Raw genomic sequence first — 18652 nt, 5'->3', positions numbered from 1 at the left:
CTATACCTTCTTGCAATTGCTGTATGATTTTGTGGATTGAGTTCAAATGATCTGAGAAGTTCACGCAGCACATCCCTTCAAATTCTTCACACCCGTGCCCATGTGTCAGCAATAAATAATCGATTGCTGCTGTGTTTTGCAGAGTTGCCCGTCTTACACTGTTGACGTCTGTTAGCCTGTCACCCAGTGCAAGAGGGACGGCACGAGCGTGTTTGCTCACCCAACACCCCATCGGATCCAACTGAGTCAAGGCTACCCCTGATGCTGTTTGTGGTGAGAATATTGCAGCCACAATTCTCTGAGCCTCGTTCCATGCATAAACATTATCATCACGCTTTGGATCATATTTGTTAATATTTCTTTTTCCCCTACGGTTTTTCTCTCTCAAGATTGTCAAATTGGGTGTAGCAATGAAAGTTTTGCAATGCTGCATGGACCGCCTGTGGCATTTGCAGGGATAGCAGGCCAAATCCTGTCCCCATAAATGAAAAAGACCCCAAGTGGCAATTGCACTGGGACTTGGTGGGATGATCTATTTGACACCTTGGTGTAATTACACCAAGAAGTGGCATTTCTGTAAATGAAATTATTTGGGGCAACATCTATCATTTTATTATTTGTTTGCATCATTCCTGAAATGCCAAATTCTATACAAAAATTCATTGTCACTGAACCAAGAATTTCCAATTCTGGAGCTTCAAAAGGAACCATTGGTAGAAATTATGTCCAAAACTCCCATCCATCCTGAGGATTCAAAATGACCTGTGAAACCTTGGGAGGGACGTTCTTTGGAATTGGCCATTCACTCACTGGCAAGCCCAGAAGACATGTTGAAAACGGTATTTTCGGTCTCGAATGTGTCAAGCAGATGGTGTCCAAACCTGCTGCATTGGCCAAAGTTTCCCAAACTTTTCTCTTGGTTGGATCACGGGCAAATCTGCCGAATGACCCAAGGCAATAGAATTGCCTAAGGAAATTGACAACAGAATGAAGCACAAAAACAACATTTTGACTTTGCAATGCAATGACACCCAAGGCCCGAAATTTGGGATTGAAGAGATGTTTGTGGATGTCCGCTCACGTCTGCGTGCTTGCCTCTTTGCTCTCACATTCAGCGTCTGCTTGTGTCAGAGTCGGGTAGGGTTTCAGGTATCTCGCCAAAATCACTTCGGTCCTCGCCCAATAGCTGCGTCGTCCGCAAAATCGGTCCGGAAGCTTTCCTGGTCTCTGGCCAGCAGATAACACGTGGACAACACCCAGGGCCCTTGGATCTTCTCCCTTCACGGTCGAGATTGAAGAAGCGTGCTCTCTGCAAGGGTTCGGGCCGTCCTCTTCAGGGAGTTTTCTTCTCGGGCGAGGATCAGATGTTCAGCACTTTTGGTGAGCTCTGTGCCACCCAGGGATGCTAAAATTGTTGGGGTCACCGGGCAAGACCCCAACAGTGTGAAACTCCTTTTTCCCTAGCCCGGCTGCTGAAGAAGAGGTCTGGAATGCATGAAGATGACTTTTCAAGGTTGTTTATTTTTCCTTATCTACAATAGATTCTTTCTGACCAGCTGACGTCCAGCTAGCACAGAAGCCGTGGCACTCTCCTTCCCGCCCCAGGCGGCTCCCGCATTATATACCCAGATTTACGTGTACCATGTTTACAATTCCTGTACCAACACCTAAAATCTACATTGGACAAGGTGTCCCTATCCTAAACCAATAGAAAAGTGTCACTACCACACCGAGACATGGAGGACAAGAAGGAAGAAGAAGCTAGGGCATGCCCAGATTCCTCCATATTGTACCTCTGAATTTCATTCTAAAAAATCCCAAAATTCTGCTTTTCCACCCTGTGTCAATTTCCTTATTACATCATTCAAACCCTTTTTGCTTGTAATTCCTCATGTAAGGTCGGCAGCCTCTGCCACGGGCTAAAATGGAATCCACAGGTGTTTTCCTTTTGCTGCCAAGGTTGCTGGGCTCTTTGCCAGGGGCTCGAGTCATCCAGGGCAGCCAGAGGGATGCTCTGGACTCTGACAGCTCCCCACAAGCTCCAGCGCCTTCTCCTCTTCTCCTGCCTCCTCCATGCCCAGGCTGAGCACGGAGGGCTTCAGCCAGGCCCTGCTGCAGGACCTGGACGCCCTCCGGGCTCTGCAGCCCGCCCTGAAGATCGGGAGCCTCCTGGAGCACGACGTGCCGCAGCCAGGGGCCATGGCCCGGCTGCCCTGCCACCGCGGGCTGCTGCCGGGGGGCAGGAAGGCGCTCCCCTCCTTCAGGAGACCTCCCCTCCTTTAGGAAAAGTCCTTCCAACAACCAGAGCCCTTCCCAGCCCAGCTCTCGGCGCTGAGAGTGGGGCTGAGCCCGCCCCACCCGCGGGGCACAGGGAGGAGATCCTGCTCCCTCTGCGGGGTGGGCTCCGGCTCCTGCCCTCTCCCTTTTCCCCTCGCTGTTGCTGGCAACACTTCTGTGCATTTGGCAGTGATAAATAAAGGCCCTGCAGACAATCCCAGCAATGCTCCTGTGCTCTCCCCCCTCAGCCCACCATCCCCAGGGATGTGTTTCTGGCTCCAGTTCCTGCCTCACATCGCCAACGAAAGACGTACATGGGATGGAAGTGCCAGCTCCAGAATGAGCTTCCAGGCCCGCGAGTGAGTTTATGACCAGTTTGGCTTTTAATAGGAAAAATGGAAATTTACACTGAATTCAAAGGAAATCCCTACACAGGAGCTGCTTTCCTGCAGTGCTGGACAGCGAGGGATGACTTCCATGGGCAGGGCCAGACCTCCCTGGGGACAGGGCCCCACCGCACTGCCACACACGTGTCCCCAGGGCTGTGGCATGGCCAGGACATCCTCATGGCAGCGTCCCCGGGGCGCTGCTGCCGACATCATCATAGTCCGTGTTCCCAGGGCTCTGAGCTGAGAAGTCTGTTGTTGTTCCTGGGGGACATGGAGGGGAGCATATCCCACCTTGGGGACAGCACGGAAAGGTGCCTGAGGGGGCAGGCAGCTCCGTGTCCCCCCTGACAGACCGCACCGGGGGTCTGACCACAGCACCCATGGATCTGTGCTGGGGCCCTGCCTGCCCCCACAGCCAAACCCTGTCCTGGAGTGGCTCTGCAGAGGCAACAGGGCGCCTGTGAGCCCTCTCACCTGTGGGGAGGACACAGATCCCCTTCTGCTGTGCCACTCCCTCAGAGATGTCCCCGGTGCTGGGAGCAGGGGGCTCCTGTGGCACATCCAGGACATCATCGTAGCCATCCGGGGCTCCTTGCTCGGGCCAGGCAGGGGGATCTGGGAAAATCAGAGGGGCCCATGGCAGTGACCAGTGTCCCTGGCAGGGATCTGGCTGGGCCGTCCCCGCCAGCCTTTCCACTGGGCACCTGCTGGAGGCCCTGTGGTCCCACAGGGAAAGGCGTTGTCTCGCTGCACATTAACAAAAGGGGGGCATTTGTCCCCTCATCCCTCCTGCCCGGGTGCATCCCCTGTCCCCAGCTCTCCCTGCTGGGTTCCTGCCCTGTGGCCCAACCTGGGGCTGCCTCGGTGTCACTCCCCTCCACGCTTTCCCCAGTGTAATACGGCAGCTTGTTCTCCCATCCCTGGGACAGGGAACCTGCAGGGGACAAACAGGGACTTGGGGTGGCCACAAGTGGCACCGCAGGTGACAGAACCTCACACCACAGAGCGGGGCTGCGGTGGCACCCAGGGACACCCACAGCAATGGCCAGGAGCCACAGCAGGGCCACCAGGACCTGGAGTTGCCGTGGGGCTGTCAGGCAGAGCCTTCACTCCGAGCACAGCTGGGGCACAAGGGCGGCACCCACCTGGGGGAGTGGGCACCTCCTGGTACTCTGGCATGGCTTTGTAATCCAGCTCCTCGTAGACAGCGTTGGAGATGGCATCTGCAGCTCTGCCAGGGCCTGGAACCAGATGCAGCACTTACCTGGGACCCTGGGCCCCGTGGGTGGCACCGGGATCAGCCCTGGTCACCTTCAGAGCGGTTCCACAGGAAAGGAGCACCTGGACCCCCAGACCGGATCTGTCCCCATTCCCCACACACTGGGACCCACCTCGGCGCCGGGCACGGGCACGATAAAACAGCAGGGCCAGGGCACCCAGGGACAGGCACAGCAGCGTCCCCAGCACCACGCACAGCACAGTGGGCACAGACACAGTCCCCATGGCCACTGCTGAGGGCGTTCCCCTGGGGACACCTGTGGGGACACAGGCGGGCAGCGAGGGGAGGGGGATCCCAGCCAGCCTGCGGTGGGGGATGCAGGCATGGGCAGAGCTACCTGTGCTGCTGGCAGCCTCTGGATACGGGGTAGAGTGTTCCTCAGAGGTGCCATCACTGTCCTCCTCACAAGACACATGGGCGTAGTCTCCGGTGCCACAGCTCTGCGGGTGCCAGGGGGCCGAGGGGCACCCCCAGAGCGAGCGGGCCCCGTCCTCACAGCCCACCCAGGCCAGCCACGCAAGGGACGGCTGCTGGGTGGGGACAGCCGAGAGCCAGCCCCGGTGCCCACAGCCCAGCTGGCGGCAGACGGCGGCGGCGGTGCCGGTGCTGGTGCCGTCGGCGCAGACGCGGCCCCAGGTGCCGTTGTAGGACACCTCCAGGTAGCCCCGGCAGCGCCCAGGGCCTCCTGCCAGCCGCACGGAGAGCTGCTCTGCAAGGGGTGCAGGGGGGTCACGGCACGGCCAGGAACCCCCCGTGCCTCTACCGGGCCCTGACCTTGGGGTGCCCGGCACCGACCTGAGCAGACGGCCCCTGCCCCGCCGCCAGGCCCGCACTCGCGCCGTTCCGTGCGCCCGCATTCCCAGAGAGACTCCTCGGAGCCGGAGCAGTCGGGCACGTACGGCCACAGCGGCCCCGTGCCGGCACCGAAGCGCGCCCGGCTCGGGGCCTCCAGCGCCGTGCCACAGCCCAGCTCCCGGCACACAACGGCGGCGTCCTGCAGCTCCCAGCCTTCCTGGCACACGGAGCTCCAGCTGCCCCCGGAATAGACCTCCACGCGCCCGGCACAGCGCCCAGAGCTCCCCGCCAGCCTCACCTGCCGGCTGCCTGTGGGCATGGAAGGAATGGGCTGGGGGGGCCTGACTGGGGCACCCGCACCTCTGGCCCTTCTCGGGACACCCACCTGAGCACACAATGTAGTTCCCATGAGGGATGTCAGCTGGTGCACTGGTGATGAACTCCTTTTCATACCAAAAATTATCATCATCAATTCTCCCACGCGTCAGCGTGGTGGTCATGTCCATGATGGTTTGAATCACCCTTTCTATGTCGGATCTCTCCGTCGTGTTGACATCCAACATGCTGATGTTACCATGGACAGCATCCGTCCTGTCCAGTCCTCCACAGCCCAGCTCCCGGCACACTTTGGTGAAATTCCGTACGAGCAAAACCTCTCCGGGCACACGGTGCCAGCTTCCAGTGTCTGCGGCCACCTCCAGAAACCCATCACACCGGGACTCGCCCCCCACCAGCCGCAGGGACACAACACTGCCTGTAAAATGGTCGGATTCAGTCCTTCATCACAAAATATCCATGCGTCCACTGCTGCCAATACTTAGCAGAGTCCCAAAACCCCGTAAGGCTCCCCGCAGAGCCGCCTTGCACACCTGAGCACTGGACGGCGGCGGCGTTTCCGGGCACACAGGGCGGCTTCCCCAGCACGGCCACGGGGCACTCGCCCGGGTGCCGCTCGCTCCCGCGGCAGCCGAAGGCGTCCGGCCGCAGCGGCCCCTCCCCGCTGCCGAAGGAGCCTCCCGGGGGCACGCTGGAGGCGCGGCCGCAGCCCAGGTGCCGGCACAGGACGTGCGCATCGGCCAGGTCCCACTCGCTGGCGCACACGGATCCCCACGTGCCCCTCACTGCCACCTCCACTCGCCCGGAGCATCCCGAGCTGCTGTTCCCCAGCCGGAAGCCCGAGTAGGCTGCGGCACGAACAGCGGTCAGGGGGGCGATGCCGCATGGACCCCAACAGCTCCCGCTGTCCCCAGCACTTACCGGAGCAGATGACGCTGGCAGGGCCGGCGCAGCCCTGGCTGTGGGGCGGACGCCGGGCACACGCACTGAGCAAGGACTCGGTGCCATTGCACTGGAAGCCACCGTCCCAGAATGATCCTGATCCTCGCCCAAATCGAGCGCTGCCAGGGATGGCGAGTGCCTCACCACAGCCCAGCTCCCTGCACACCACCTGGGCTGTCTTCATGTCCACCTGATCCTCACAGACACCGACCCAGTCTCGGCCCCGACGCACCTCCAGTTGCCCGGAACAGTCTCCATCACCTCCGACTAGCCGGGAGAATCCTGCAGGACCAGTGTCAAGGAATGCGCAGGCAGTGCCCCATGCCCCCAAAAGCCCAGCTCCTACCTTGGCAGACAACGGCAGTGTCCCAATAATGGTCACTGCTGTTATAGGGTCCCCAGCCACGGATCTCGCAGTCCCAGAGCGAGGCCTCGTGCCCACTGCAGTCCACCAGGACGAGGTTGCACAGCCCATCCCCTGTGCCGAAGCTCTCACGGGCAAAGTAGGCACCGGAAGCCGAGCCACAGCCCAGCTGCTGGCAAACCACCTCGGCGTCCTCCATGTCCCAGACGTCGTCTTCCACCGAGCCCCACTCTCCCTGCAGCTTCACCTCCACCCTCCCGGCACAGGGACTGCTGCCATCCGCCAGCCTCAGCTCCACGGCATCTGCACAGGGGCAGCGGCACGGCTCAGACCTGCCCACGATGCTCCAGCACAACGTGGCTGTCCCAGCACGGCCAGCGTGTCCCCTCACCTGTGCAGGTCACCCCCACATCCCGGTCGTGGCCGCAGAAGTGCCGTCCCCATCCAAAGTGCGGACATTCCTCCAGCGCATTTTCGTCTCCTCGGCAGAAGAAGGGCTGCAGCCAGATCCGCCCGCTGCCCTGCCCGAACGGGGCGTACGGGGACGACCTGGCCACCCGGCCACAGCCCAGCTGCCGGCACACCAGCGAGGCCCAGCGAGCATCCCAGACGAAGTCGAAGATGCACACGGAGCCCCACTCCCCGCCGTGCTTCACCTCCACGCGCCCGGCACAGCGCCCGCCGCCGCCCACCAGGCGCAGCTGCCCGGAGCCTGCGGCACGGAGGCTGCTGAGCCGGGCCCGCCACCGCCGCGGGCCCCGCTCCCGCCCGCCCGCCACTCACCCGCACACAGCCGCACGCACACCAGCAGCCCCAGCGCCGCCACCGGCCCCATGGCCACCGGCCCCACGGACACCGGCCCCACGGACACCGGCCCCATGGCCACCGGCCCCGAGCCGGCGCAGCCGGGGCAGCTCTCGCAGACCTGCGCCCGACCCAGTGCAGGCAGCAGCACCGGGGCAGCCTTTATCAGGCGCCTCATCTCCCGGCTGCGGGGCCGCGGCCTCCAATAACCTGCTCCGTGCCCAAATATGAGCCTCGCCTGCGCTTCTGGCGTCACACACTTCGCCACAGTGGGCTGCCACCCGGATGTCCCCGGGGGGAGACAGCCCCCCCCAAACTGCACCTGCCCTGCGGGGGCCCTTCCCCCTCCATCCCCCGTGCCTCCAACGCTGCTGCCGGAGCCCGACAAGAGCCATCCCGGTGGCGATGACAGGCTTCAGCCCACATCCTACCAAGACCTTCCACGGGACCACATCTAGCCCGGGCACCTGCCAAGCTCAAAGGCCCCACGCTCGGGGCGCTCCCCTCGCGGCTGCTCGCAGCCCCCGCGGGGGGTGGCAGCAGCCCCCGGCTCCGCGCGGCGCTGCCAGGTGCCAGCTCCCCGGTCCCTCGCGGCGGCGCTGGCACATGGCGCTGCTGCCGCGGCCGCGGCCCCGCGCTCGCCTCGCCGCCAGGGCAGGAAGGAGGCGGTCACCCCCCGCCGGCTCCCGGCGGCGCCGGCGACCGCACGCGCCTCCCGACACCTGCGCTGCCGCCGATAACGCCGCCGCTCCGCCGCCCCTGCCCCGCCGCTCCGGGCCCCTGCGGCTCGGCAGCCGCGCTCGGCGGCAAACTGCCCGCTCTCACCCTGCACCGCGCTCCCTGACTCCACTGGCCCCACGCACCGATCCACTTGCACCGCTGACACCGACGCCCCTTCCAGCTGCGGCTCCTCTCACTCACGCTGGCCCCGGAGCTTCCCGGAACACCGCCTCCGACATCCACACCTCACGTTCCCTCACCCCTTTCAGCCCACCTTTCCCATGGTACATTGTCTCCCTCCGTAAATCCACGGGCTGCAACCGCAGGAATACAGAAACGACCACGACTGCTTCCTCCCACGACTGTCCCAGGAAACGTAAAAGGGCTTTGAGAACCTCACAGTGCAAGCAGAAAAAAATCCACACGAAAGTCTCTCTTCCTCCTGATCCCCGTATCCCGCTATCACTCTCAGGGGGTCCCTCACCCGGCCGGGATCCCGCTTTCCCCGGCCCTTCCTTACGCGAACGATCGGCACTTCCCGGTCTCTCGTGCCGGGCTCCCCCGCGGAGCAAACGCCGCAGCGGGAACCGCAGCTGCTCCCCACCCAGCGGCACCGCAGCAATTCCCCACGGGCAGAACGTCCCGCTCCCTCGCTGCGCGGCGGCGGCGGGAGCCGCCCTGCCCCGTCCCCCCGCGCTGCCGGGCACCGCGGCCCCGGGCAGTGTCCGGGGCTGCTCCGCTCACACACGCCCGCACCGCGCGGAGCCCACACCGGGCCGGGCCGGTGCGGGCCACAACAGGAGGGCAGCGGCGGCGGGCGCGGCCGCTGCCCCGGCCACGCGGGACAGGAGCTCTCCGACCCCACGGATACCTCCGCGGGCCCGCGGTGGGCTCTGAGATTCTCTCCCGAGGGCTCTGGTCGGGCTGCGCTCTTGCCGCCTCAGCAGCCCCTGCTGCTGCGAGCCCCTCAGCCGCTGCTCCGCCCTTCCCACCTGGAGCAGCCGAGCGAGCCGAGGCCAAAGCCCTCCTTCCCTGTTTCCCTCGCTCCCGCAGGCCGGGCAGCTGCCGGCTGTCGGCCGCCTCCCGCCCGGCCCCGGCTGCGCGGCTGCTGCAGGGGCCCCGTCTCACCTGCCCGGGCCCGAGTGACAACGAGCTGGGAGCCCACGGCGTCCTGCAGCTCTGCCAGCAGCTCCGGCATCCCGCCTGCCCGCTGCGGAGCCGGGGCCGAGTGAGGGCCCTGCCACCTTCCCTTCCGTGCCCGGCATTCCCGAGCCGGGCAGCCGAGGCTGCGCGACAGGCAGGGCCGCAGCGGCACCTCCCTCCCTGTCGGGGTCACTGGGCAAGACCCCAACAGTGTGGAAGTCCTTTTTCCCTAGCCCGGCCACTGAAGAAGAGGTCTGGAATGCATGAAGCCGACTTTTCAAGGTTTTCTATTTTTCCTTATCTACAATAGATTCTTTCTGACCTGCCGAGGTCCAGCTAGCACAGAAGCCGTGGCAGTCTCCTTCCCACCCCACCCGAGGCGGCTCCCACATTATATACCCAGATTTACGTGTACCATGTTTACAATTCCTGTACCAACAACTAAAATCTACGTTGGACAAGGTGTCCCTATCCTAAACCAATAGAAAAGAGTCACTACCACACCGAGACATGGAGGACAAGTAGGAGGAAGAAGAAGCTAGGGCATGCCCAGATTCCTCCATCTTGTACCCCTGAATTTCATTCTAAAAAATCCCAAAATTCTACTTTTCCACCCTGTGTCAATTTCCTTATTGCATCATTCAAACCCTTTTTGCTTGTAATTCCTCATGTAAGGTCGGCAGCCTCTGCCACGGGCTAAAATGGAATCCACAGGTGTTTTCTGCGTGCTGCCAGGGTTGCTGGGCTCTTTGCCAGGGGCTCGAGTCATCCAGGGCAGCCAGAGGGATGCTCTGGACTCCAACACCTCACCTTTCTCATTGCACCAAAAACACCTCTCTGGCAGGCCAGTTCATGGCTCGCCGCACGCATTGAAAAAGGCATGGCAAAATAAGCAGAAGAGTTACAGGCCCTACTAAAATATAAGAAGCCTTTTTCAAAACTTCCCTCCACAATGGTGAGAGGACAAAAAAATCAAACTAATCATTCAACCAAGATCCAGTAACTTCTCCAAATCTCTCTATACCTTCTTGCAATTGCTGTATGATTTTGTGGATTGAGTTCAAATGATCTGACAAGTTCACGCAGCACATCCCTTCAAATTCTTCACACCCGTGCCCATGTGTCAGCAATAAATAATCGATTGCTGCTGTGTTTTGCAGAGTTGCCCGTCTTACACTGTTGACGTCTGTTAGCCTGTCACCCAGTGCAAGAGGGACGGCACGAGCGTGTTTGCTCAACCAACACCCCATCCGATCCAACTGAGTCAAGGCTACCCCTGATGCTGTTTGTGGTGAGAATATTGCAGCCACAATTCTCTGAGCCTCGTTCCATGCATAAACATTATCATCACACTTCGGATCATATTTTTTAATATTTCTTTTTCCCCTATGTTTTTTTCTCTCTCGAGATTGTCAAATTGGGCGTAGCAATGAAAGTTTTGCAATGCTGCATGGACCGCCTGTGGCATTTGCAGGGATAGCAGGCCAAATCCTGTCCCCATAAATGAAAAAGACCCCAAGTGGCAATTGCACTGGGACCTGGTGGGATGGTCTATTTGACACCTTGGTGTAATTACACCAAGAAGTGGCATTTCTGTAAATGAAATTATTTGGGGCAACATCTATCATTTTATTATTTGTTTGCATCACTCCTGAAATGCCAAATTCTATACAAAAATTCATTGTCACTGAACCAAGAATTTCCAATTCTGGAGCTTCAAAAGGAACCATTGGCAGAAATTGTGTCCAAACCTCCCATCCATACAAAGGATTCAAAATGACCTGTGAAACCTTGGGAGGGACGTTCTTTGGAATTGGCCATTCACTCACTGGCAAGCCCAGAAGACATGTTGAAAACGGTATTTTCGGTCTCGAATGTGTGTCAAGCAGATGGTGTCCAAACCTGCTGCATTGGCCAAAGTTTCCCAAACTTTTCTCTTGGTTGGATCACGGGCAAATCTGCCGAATGACCCAAGGCGATAGAATTGCCTAAGGAAATTGACAACAGAATGAAGCACAAAAACAACATTTTGACTTTGCAATGCAATGACACCCAAGGCCCGAAATTTGGGATTGAAGAGATGTTTGTGGATGTCCACTCACGTCTGCGTGCTTGCCTCTTTGCTCTCACATTCAGCGTCTGCTTGTGTCAGAGTCGGGTAGGGTTTCAGGTATCTCGCCAAAACCACTTCGGTCCTCGCCCAATAGCTGCGTCGTCCGCAAAATCGGTCCGGAAGCTTTCCTGGTCTCTGGCCAGCAGATAACAGCTGGACAACACCCAGGGCCCTTGGATCTTCTCCTTTCACGGTCGAGATTGAAGAAGCTTGCTCTCTGCAAGAGTTCGGGCTGTCCTCTTCAGGGAGTTTTCTTCTCAGGCGAGGGTCAGATGTTCAGCACTTTTGGTGAGCTCCGTGCCCACCCAGGGATGCTCAAATTGTTGGGGTCACCGGTCAAGACCCCAACAGTGTGAAAGTCCTTTTTCCCTAGCCCGGCCGCTGAAGAAGAGGTCTGGAATGCGTGAAGATGACTTTTCAAGGTTGTCTATTTTTCCTTATCTGCAATAGATTCTTTCTGACCTGCCGACGTCCAGCTAGCTCAGAAGCTGTGGCAGTCTCCTTTCCGCCCCAGGCGGCTCCCACATTATATACCCAGATTTACGTGTACCATGTTTACAATTCCTGTACCAACACCTAAAATCTACGTTGGACAAGGCGTCCCTATCCTAAAACAATAGAAAAGTGTCACTACCACACCGAGACATGGAGGACAAGAAGAAGGAAGAAGAAGCTAGGGCACACCCAGATTCCTCCATCTTGTACCCCTGAATTTCATTCTAAAAAATCCCAAAATTCTACTTTTCTACCCTGTGTCAATTTCCATATTACATCATTCAAACCCTTTTTGCTTGTAATTCCTCATGTAAGGTCGGCAGCCTCTGCCCCGGGCTAAAATGGAATCCACAGGTGTTTTCCTTTTGCTGCCAAGGTTGCTGGCCTCTTTCCAGGGGCTTGAGTCATCCAGGGCAGCCAGAGGGATTCTCCGGACTCTGACAGCTCCCCACAAGCTCCAGCACCTTCTCCCCTTCTCCTGCCTCCTCCACGCCCAGGCTGAGCACGGACGGCTTCAGCCAGGCCCTGCTGCAGGACCTGGACGCCCTCCGGGCTCTGCAGCCCGCCCTGAAGATCGGGAGCCTCCTGGAGCACGACGTGCCGCAGCCAGGGGCCATGGCCCGGCTGCCCTGCCACCGCGGGCTGCTGCCGGGGGGCAGGAAGGCGCTCCCCTCCTTCAGGAGACCTCCCCTCCTTTAGGAAAAGTCCTTCCAACAACCAGAGCCCTTCCCAGCCCAGCTCTCGGCGCTGAGAGTGGGGCTGAGCCCGCCCCACCCGCGGGGCACAGGGAGGAGATCCTGCTCCCCCTGCGGGGTGGGCTCCGGCTCCTGCCCTCTCCCTTTTCCCCTCGCTGTTGCTGGCAACACTTCTGTGCATTTGGCAGTGATAAATAAAGGCCCTGCAGACAATTCCAGCAATGCTCCTGTGCTCTCCCCCCTCAGCCCACCATCCCCAGGGATGTGTTTCTGGTTCCAGTTCCTGCCTCACATCGCCAACGAAAGGCGTACATGGGATGGAAGTGCCAGCCCCAGAATGAGCTTCCAGGCCTGGGAGTGAGTTTCTGACCAGTTTGGCTTTTAATAGGAAAAATGACAATTTACACTGAATTCAAAGGAAATCCCTACACAGGAGCTGCTTTCCTGCAGCGCTGGACAGCGAGGGATGACTTCCATGGGCAGGGCCAGACCTCCCTGGGGACAGGGCCCCACCGCACTGCCACACACGTGTCCCCAGGGCTGTGGCATGGCCAGGACATCCTCATGGCAGCGTCCCCGGGGCGCTGCTGCCGACATCATCATAGTCCGTGTTCCCAGGGCTCTGAGCTGAGAAGTCTGTTGTTCTTCCTGGGTGACATGGAGGGGAGCAGATCCCACCTTGGGGACAGCACTGAAAGGTGCCTGAGGGGGCAGCAGCTCCGTATCCCCCCGGACAGACCCCACCGGGGGTCTGACCACAGCACCCATGGATCTGTGCTGGGGCCCTGCCTGCCCCCACAGCCAAACCCTGTCCTGGAGTGGCTCTGCAGAGGCAACAGGGCACCTGTGAGCCCTCTCACCTGTGGGGAGGACACAGATCCCCTTCTGCTGTGCCACTCCCTCAGAGATGTCCCCAGTGCTGGGAGCAGGGGGCTCCTGTGGCACATCCAGGACATCATCGTAGCCATCCGGGGTTCCTTGCTCGGGTCGGGCAGGGGGATCTGGGAAAATCAGAGGGGCCCATGGCAGTGACCAGTGTCCCTGGCAGGGATCTGGCTGGGCCGTCCCCGCCAGCCTTTCCACTGGGCACCTGCTGGAGGCCCTGTAGTCCCACAGGGAAAGGCGTTGTCTCGCTGCACACTAACAAGAGGGGGGGATTTGTCCCCTCAGCCTCCCAGCCCGGGTGCGTCCCCTCTCCCCAGCTCTCCCTGCTGGGTTCCTGCCCTGTGGCCCTACCTGGGCCTGCGTCGGTGTCACTCCCCTCCACGCTGTCCCCGGTGTAATACGGCAGCTTGTTCTCCCATCCCTTGGACAGGGAACCTGCAAACAGGGACTTGAGGGTGGCCACAAGCGGCACCGCAGGTGACAGAACCTCACGCCACAGAGCGGGGCTGCGGTGGCACCCAGGGGCACCCACAGCCCATGGCCAGGAGCCACAGCAGGGCCACCAGGACCTGGAGTTGCCGTGGGGCTGTCAGGCAGAGCCTTCACTCCGAGCACAGCTGGGGCACAAGGGCAGCACCCACCTTGGGGAGTGGGCACCTCCTGGTACTCTGGCATGGCTTTGTAATCCAGCTCCTCGTAGACAGCGTTGGAGATGGCATCTGCAGCTCTGCCAGGGCCTGGAACCAGATGCAGCAATTACCTGGGGCCCTGGGCCCCATGGGTGGCACCGGGATCAGCCCTGGTCACCTTCAGAGCTGTTCCACAGGACAGGAGCCCCTGGACCCCCAGACCGGATCTGTCCCCATTCCCAACACCCTGGGACCCACCTCGGCGCCGGGCACGTGCACGGCACAGCAGCAGGGCCAGGGCACCCAGGGACAGGCACAGCAGCGTCCCCAGCACCACGCACAGCACAGTGGGCACAGACACAGTCCCCACGGCCACTGCTGAGGGCGTTCCCCTGGGGACACCTGTGGGGACACAGGCAGGCAGCGAGGGGAGGGGGATCCCAGCCAGCCTGCGGTGGGGGATGCAGGCACGGGCAGAGCTACCTGTGCTGCTGGCAGCCTCTGGATATGGGGTAGTGTGTTCCTCAGAGGTGCCATCACTGTCCTCCGCACATGACACATGGGCGTAGCCACCGGTGCCACAGCTCTGCAGGTGCCAGGGGGCCGAGGGGCACCCCCAGAGCGAGCGGGCCCCGTCCTCACAGCCCACCCAGGCCAGCCACGCAAGGGACGGCTGCTGGGTGGGGACAGCCGAGAGCCAGCCCCGGTGCCCACAGCCCAGCTGGCGGCAGACGGCGGCGGCGGTGCCGGTGCTGGTGCCGTCGGCGCAGACGCGGCCCCAGGTGCCGTTGTAGGACACCTCCAGGTAGCCCCGGCAGCGCCCAGGGCCTCCTGCCAGCCGCACGGAGAGCTGCTCTGCAAGGGGTGCAGGGGGGTCACGGCACGGCCAGGAACCCCCCGGGGCCTCTGCCGGGCCCTGACCTTGGGGTGCCCGGCACCGACCTGAGCAGACGGCCCCTGCCCCGCCACCAGGCCCGCACTCGCGCCGTTCCGTGCGCCCGCATTCCCAGAGAGACTCCTCGGAGCCGGAGCAGTCGGGCACGTACGGCCACAGCGGCCCCGTGCCGGCACCGAAGCGCGCCCGGCTCGGGGCCTCCAGCGCCGTGCCACAGCCCAGCTCCCGGCACACAACGGCGGCGTCCTGCAGCTCCCAGCCTTCCTGGCACACGGAGCTCCAGCTGCCCCCGGAATAGACCTCCACGCGCCCGGCACAGCGCCCAGAGCTCCCCACCAGCCTCACCTGCCGGCTGCCTGTGGGCATGGAAGGAATGGGCTGGGGGGGCTGACTGGGGCACCCGCACCTCTGGCCCTTCTCGGGACACCCACCTGAGCACACAATGTAGTTCCCATGAGGGATGTCAGCTGGTGCACTGGTGATGAACTCCTTTTCATACCAAAAATTATCATCATCAATTCTCCCACGCGTCAGCGTGGTGTTCATGTCCATGATGGTTTGAATCACCCTTTCTATGTCGGATCTCTCCGTCGTGTTGACATCCAACATGCTGATGTTACCATGGACAGCATCCGTCCTGTCCAGTCCTCCACAGCCCAGCTCCCGGCACACTTTGGTGAAATTCCGTACGAGCAAAACCTCTCCGGGCACACGGTGCCAGGCCCCAGTGTCTGCGGCCACCTCCAGAAAACCATCACACCGGGACTCGCCCCCCAACAGCCGCAGGGACACAACACTGCCTGTAAAATGGTCGGATTCAGTCCTTCATCACAAAATATCCATGCGTCCACTGCTGCCAATACTTAGCAGAGTCCCAAAACCCCGTAAGGCTCCCCGCAGAGCCGCCTTGCACACCTGAGCACTTGACGGCGGCGGCGTTTCCGGGCACACAGGGCGGCTTCCCCAGCACGGCCACGGGGCACTCGCCCGGGTGCCGCTCGCTCCCGCGGCAGCCGAAGGCGTCCGGCCGCAGCGGCCCCTCCCCGCTGCCGAAGGAGCCTCCCGGGGGCACGCTGGAGGCGCGGCCGCAGCCCAGGTGCCGGCACAGGACGTGCGCATCGGCCAGGTCCCACTCGCTGGCGCACACGGATCCCCACGTGCCCCTCACTGCCACCTCCACTCGCCCGGAGCATCCCGAGCTGCTGTTCCCCAGCCGGAAGCCCGAGTAGGCTGCGGCACGAACAGCGGTCAGGGGGGCGATGCCGCACGGACCCCAACAGCTCCCGCTGTCCCCAGCACTTACCGGAGCAGATGACGCTGGCGGGGCCGGCGCAGCCCTGGCTGTGGGGCGGACGCCGGGCACACGCACTGAGCAAGGACTCGGTGCCATTGCACTGGAAGCCACCGTCCCAGAATGATCCTGATCCTCGCCCAAATCGAGCGCTGCCAGGGATGGCGAGTGCCTCACCACAGCCCAGCTCCCTGCACACCACCTGGGCTGCCTTCATGTCCACCTGATCCTCACAGACACCGACCCAGGCCCGGCCCCGACGCACCTCCAGATGCCCGGCACAGTCTCCATCACCTCCCACTAGCCGGGAGAATCCTGCAGGACCAGTGTCAAGGGATGCGCAGGCAGTGCCCCATGCCCCCATAAGGCCAGCTCCTACCTTGGCAGACAACGGCAGTATCCCAGCGATGGATGCTGCTATTATATGGTCCCCAGCCATGGATCACGCAGTCCCAGAGCGTGGCCTCGTGCCCACTGCAGTCCACCTCAGTCAGGCTGATGAGCCAGTCCCCTACACCAAAGGTGTCACGGGCAAAGTAGGCACCGGACGCCGAGCCACAGCCCAGCTGCTGGCAAACCACCTCGGCGTCCTCCATGTCCCAGACGTTGTCTCCCACCGAGCCCCACTCTCCCTGCAGCTTCACCTCCACCCTCCCGGCACAGGGACTGCTGCCATCTGCCAGCCTCAGCTCCACGGCATCTGCACGGGGGCAGCGGCACGGCTCAGACCTGCCCACGATGCTCCAGCACAACGTGGCTGTCCCAGCACGGCCAGCGTGTCCCCTCACCTGTGCAGGTCACCCCCACATCCCACTCGTGGCCGCAGAAGTGCCGTCCCCATCCAAAGTGTGTACACTCTGCCAGCGCATTTTCAGCTCCTCGGCAGAAGAAGGGCTGCAGCCAGATCCGCCCGGTGCCCTGCCCGAACCGGGCGGACAGGAACGCCCTGGCCACCCGGCCACAGCCCAGCTGCCGGCACACCACCGCGGCCCAGCGAGCTTCCCAGTCGTAGTCGTAGACGCACACGGAGCCCCACTCCCCGCCGTGCTTCACCTCCACGCGCCCGGCACAGCGCCCGCCGCCGCCCACCAGGCGCAGCTGCCCGGAGCCTGCGGCACGGAGGCTGCTGAGCCGGGCCCGCCACCGCCGCGGGCCCCGCTCCCGCCCGCCCGCCACTCACCCGCACACAGCCGCACGCACACCAGCAGCCCCAGCGCCGCCACCGGCCCCATGGCCACCGGCCCACGGACACCGGCCCCATGGCCACCGGCCCCACGGACACCGGCCCCACGGACACCGGCCCCGAGCCGGCGCAGCCGGGGCAGCTCTCGCAGACCTGCGCCCGACCCAGTGCAGGCAGCAGCACCGGGGCAGCCTTTATCAGGCGCCTCATCTCCCGGCTGCGGGGCCGCGGCCTCCAATAACCTGCTCCGTGCCCAAATATGAGCCTCGCCTGCGCTTCTGGCGTCACACACTTCGCCACAGTGGGCTGCCACCCGGATGTCCCCGGGGGGAGACAGCCCCCCCAAACTGCACCTGCCCTGCGGGGGCCCTTCCTCCTCCATCCCCCGTGCCTCCAACGCTGCTGCCGGAGCCCGACAAGAGCCATCCCGGTGGCGATGACACGCTTCAGCCCACATCCTACCAAGACCTTCCACGGGACCACATCTAGCCCGGGCACCTGCCAAGCTCAAAGGCCCCACGCTCGGGGCGCTCCCCTCGCGGCTGCTCGCAGCCCCCGCGGGGGGTGGCAGCAGCCCCCGGCTCCGCGCGGCGCTGCCAGGTGCCAGCTCCCCGGTCCCTCGCGGCGGCGCTGGCACATGGCGCTGCTGCCGCGGCCGCGGCCCCGCGCTCGCCTCGCCGCCAGGGCAGGAAGGAGGCGGTCACCCCCCGCCGGCTCCCGGCGGCGCCGGCGACCGCACGCGCCTCCCGACACCTGCGCTGCCGCCGATAACGCCGCCGCTCCGCCGGCCCTGCCCCGCCGCTCCGGGCCCCTGCGGCTCGGCAGCCGCGCTCGGCGGCAAACTGCCCGCTCTCACCCTGCACCGCGCTCCCTGACACCACTGGCCCCACGCACCGATCCACTTGCGCCGCTGACACCGACGCCCCTTCCAGCTGCGGCTCCTCTCACTCACGCTGGCCCCGGAGCTTCCCGGAACACCGGCTCCGACATCCACACCTCACGTTCCCTCACCCCTTTCAGCCCACCTTTCCCATGGTACATTGTCTCCCTCCGTAAATCCACGGGCTGCAACCGCAGGTATACAGAAACGACCACAACTGCTTCCTCCCACGACTGTCCCAGGAAACGTAAAAGGGCTTTGACACCCTCACATTGCAAGCAGAAAAAATCCACACGAAAGTCTCTCTTCCTCCTGATCCCCGTATCCCGCTGTCACTCTCAGGGGGTCCCTCACCCGGCCGGGATCCCGCTTTCCCCGGCCCTTCCTTACGCGAACGATCGGCACTTCCCGGTCTCTCGTGCCGGGCTCCCCCGCGGAGCAAACGCCGCAGCGGGAACCGCAGCTGCTCCCCACCCAGCGGCACCGCAGCAATTCCCCACGGGCAGAACGTCCCGGTCCCTCGCTGCGCGGCGGCGG

General features: G+C 62.4%; 3 protein-coding genes across 4 annotated transcripts in view; all 3 read right to left on the bottom strand.

Annotated features, from left to right (window-relative positions):
* Positions 1–18652, bottom strand: part of LOC110467579 (DNA repair protein RAD51 homolog 1) — a 346458-nt gene that overhangs the window by 159230 nt on the left and 168576 nt on the right. The gene's annotated exons all lie outside the window — the stretch shown is intronic.
* LOC146767274 (scavenger receptor cysteine-rich type 1 protein M130-like) lies at positions 1424–7364 on the bottom strand. The gene is made up of 10 exons (XM_085582363.1): positions 7174–7364; positions 6774–7111; positions 6365–6685; positions 5998–6300; positions 5610–5924; positions 4058–5494; positions 3812–3907; positions 3517–3600; positions 3141–3281; positions 1424–2927 (listed from the first exon to the last, which is right to left on the bottom strand). The coding sequence occupies exons 1-10, from the start codon at positions 7362–7364 to the stop codon at positions 2842–2844; spliced, it is 3312 nt and encodes a 1103-aa protein (XP_085438489.1). The 3' UTR covers positions 1424–2841.
* Positions 12711–17087, bottom strand: LOC146767273 (scavenger receptor cysteine-rich type 1 protein M130-like). 2 transcript variants are annotated; one of them, XM_085581327.1, is made up of 11 exons: positions 16432–17087; positions 16065–16367; positions 15677–15991; positions 15193–15561; positions 14809–15117; positions 14350–14721; positions 14125–14268; positions 13879–13974; positions 13589–13672; positions 13213–13353; positions 12711–13000 (listed from the first exon to the last, which is right to left on the bottom strand). In XM_085581327.1, exons 1-11 carry the CDS (start codon positions 16646–16648, stop codon positions 12915–12917), a joined length of 2436 nt encoding a protein of 811 aa, XP_085437453.1. In that variant the 5' UTR covers positions 16649–17087; the 3' UTR covers positions 12711–12914. The 2 variants fall into 2 exon arrangements, with proteins under 2 accessions (XP_085437453.1, XP_085437452.1); XM_085581326.1 differs by having other exon boundaries at positions 12711–13353; positions 14350–15117; positions 16065–16633.

This window comes from Lonchura striata, chromosome 5 (assembly GCF_050655825.1).
Source record: "Lonchura striata isolate lonStrDom1 chromosome 5, ASM5065582v1, whole genome shotgun sequence".
NCBI classification, from domain to species: Eukaryota; Metazoa; Chordata; class Aves; order Passeriformes; family Estrildidae; genus Lonchura; species Lonchura striata.
The sequence above is the reverse complement of the archived record's forward strand: the minus strand, read 5'-3'. Positions and strand labels throughout refer to the sequence as shown.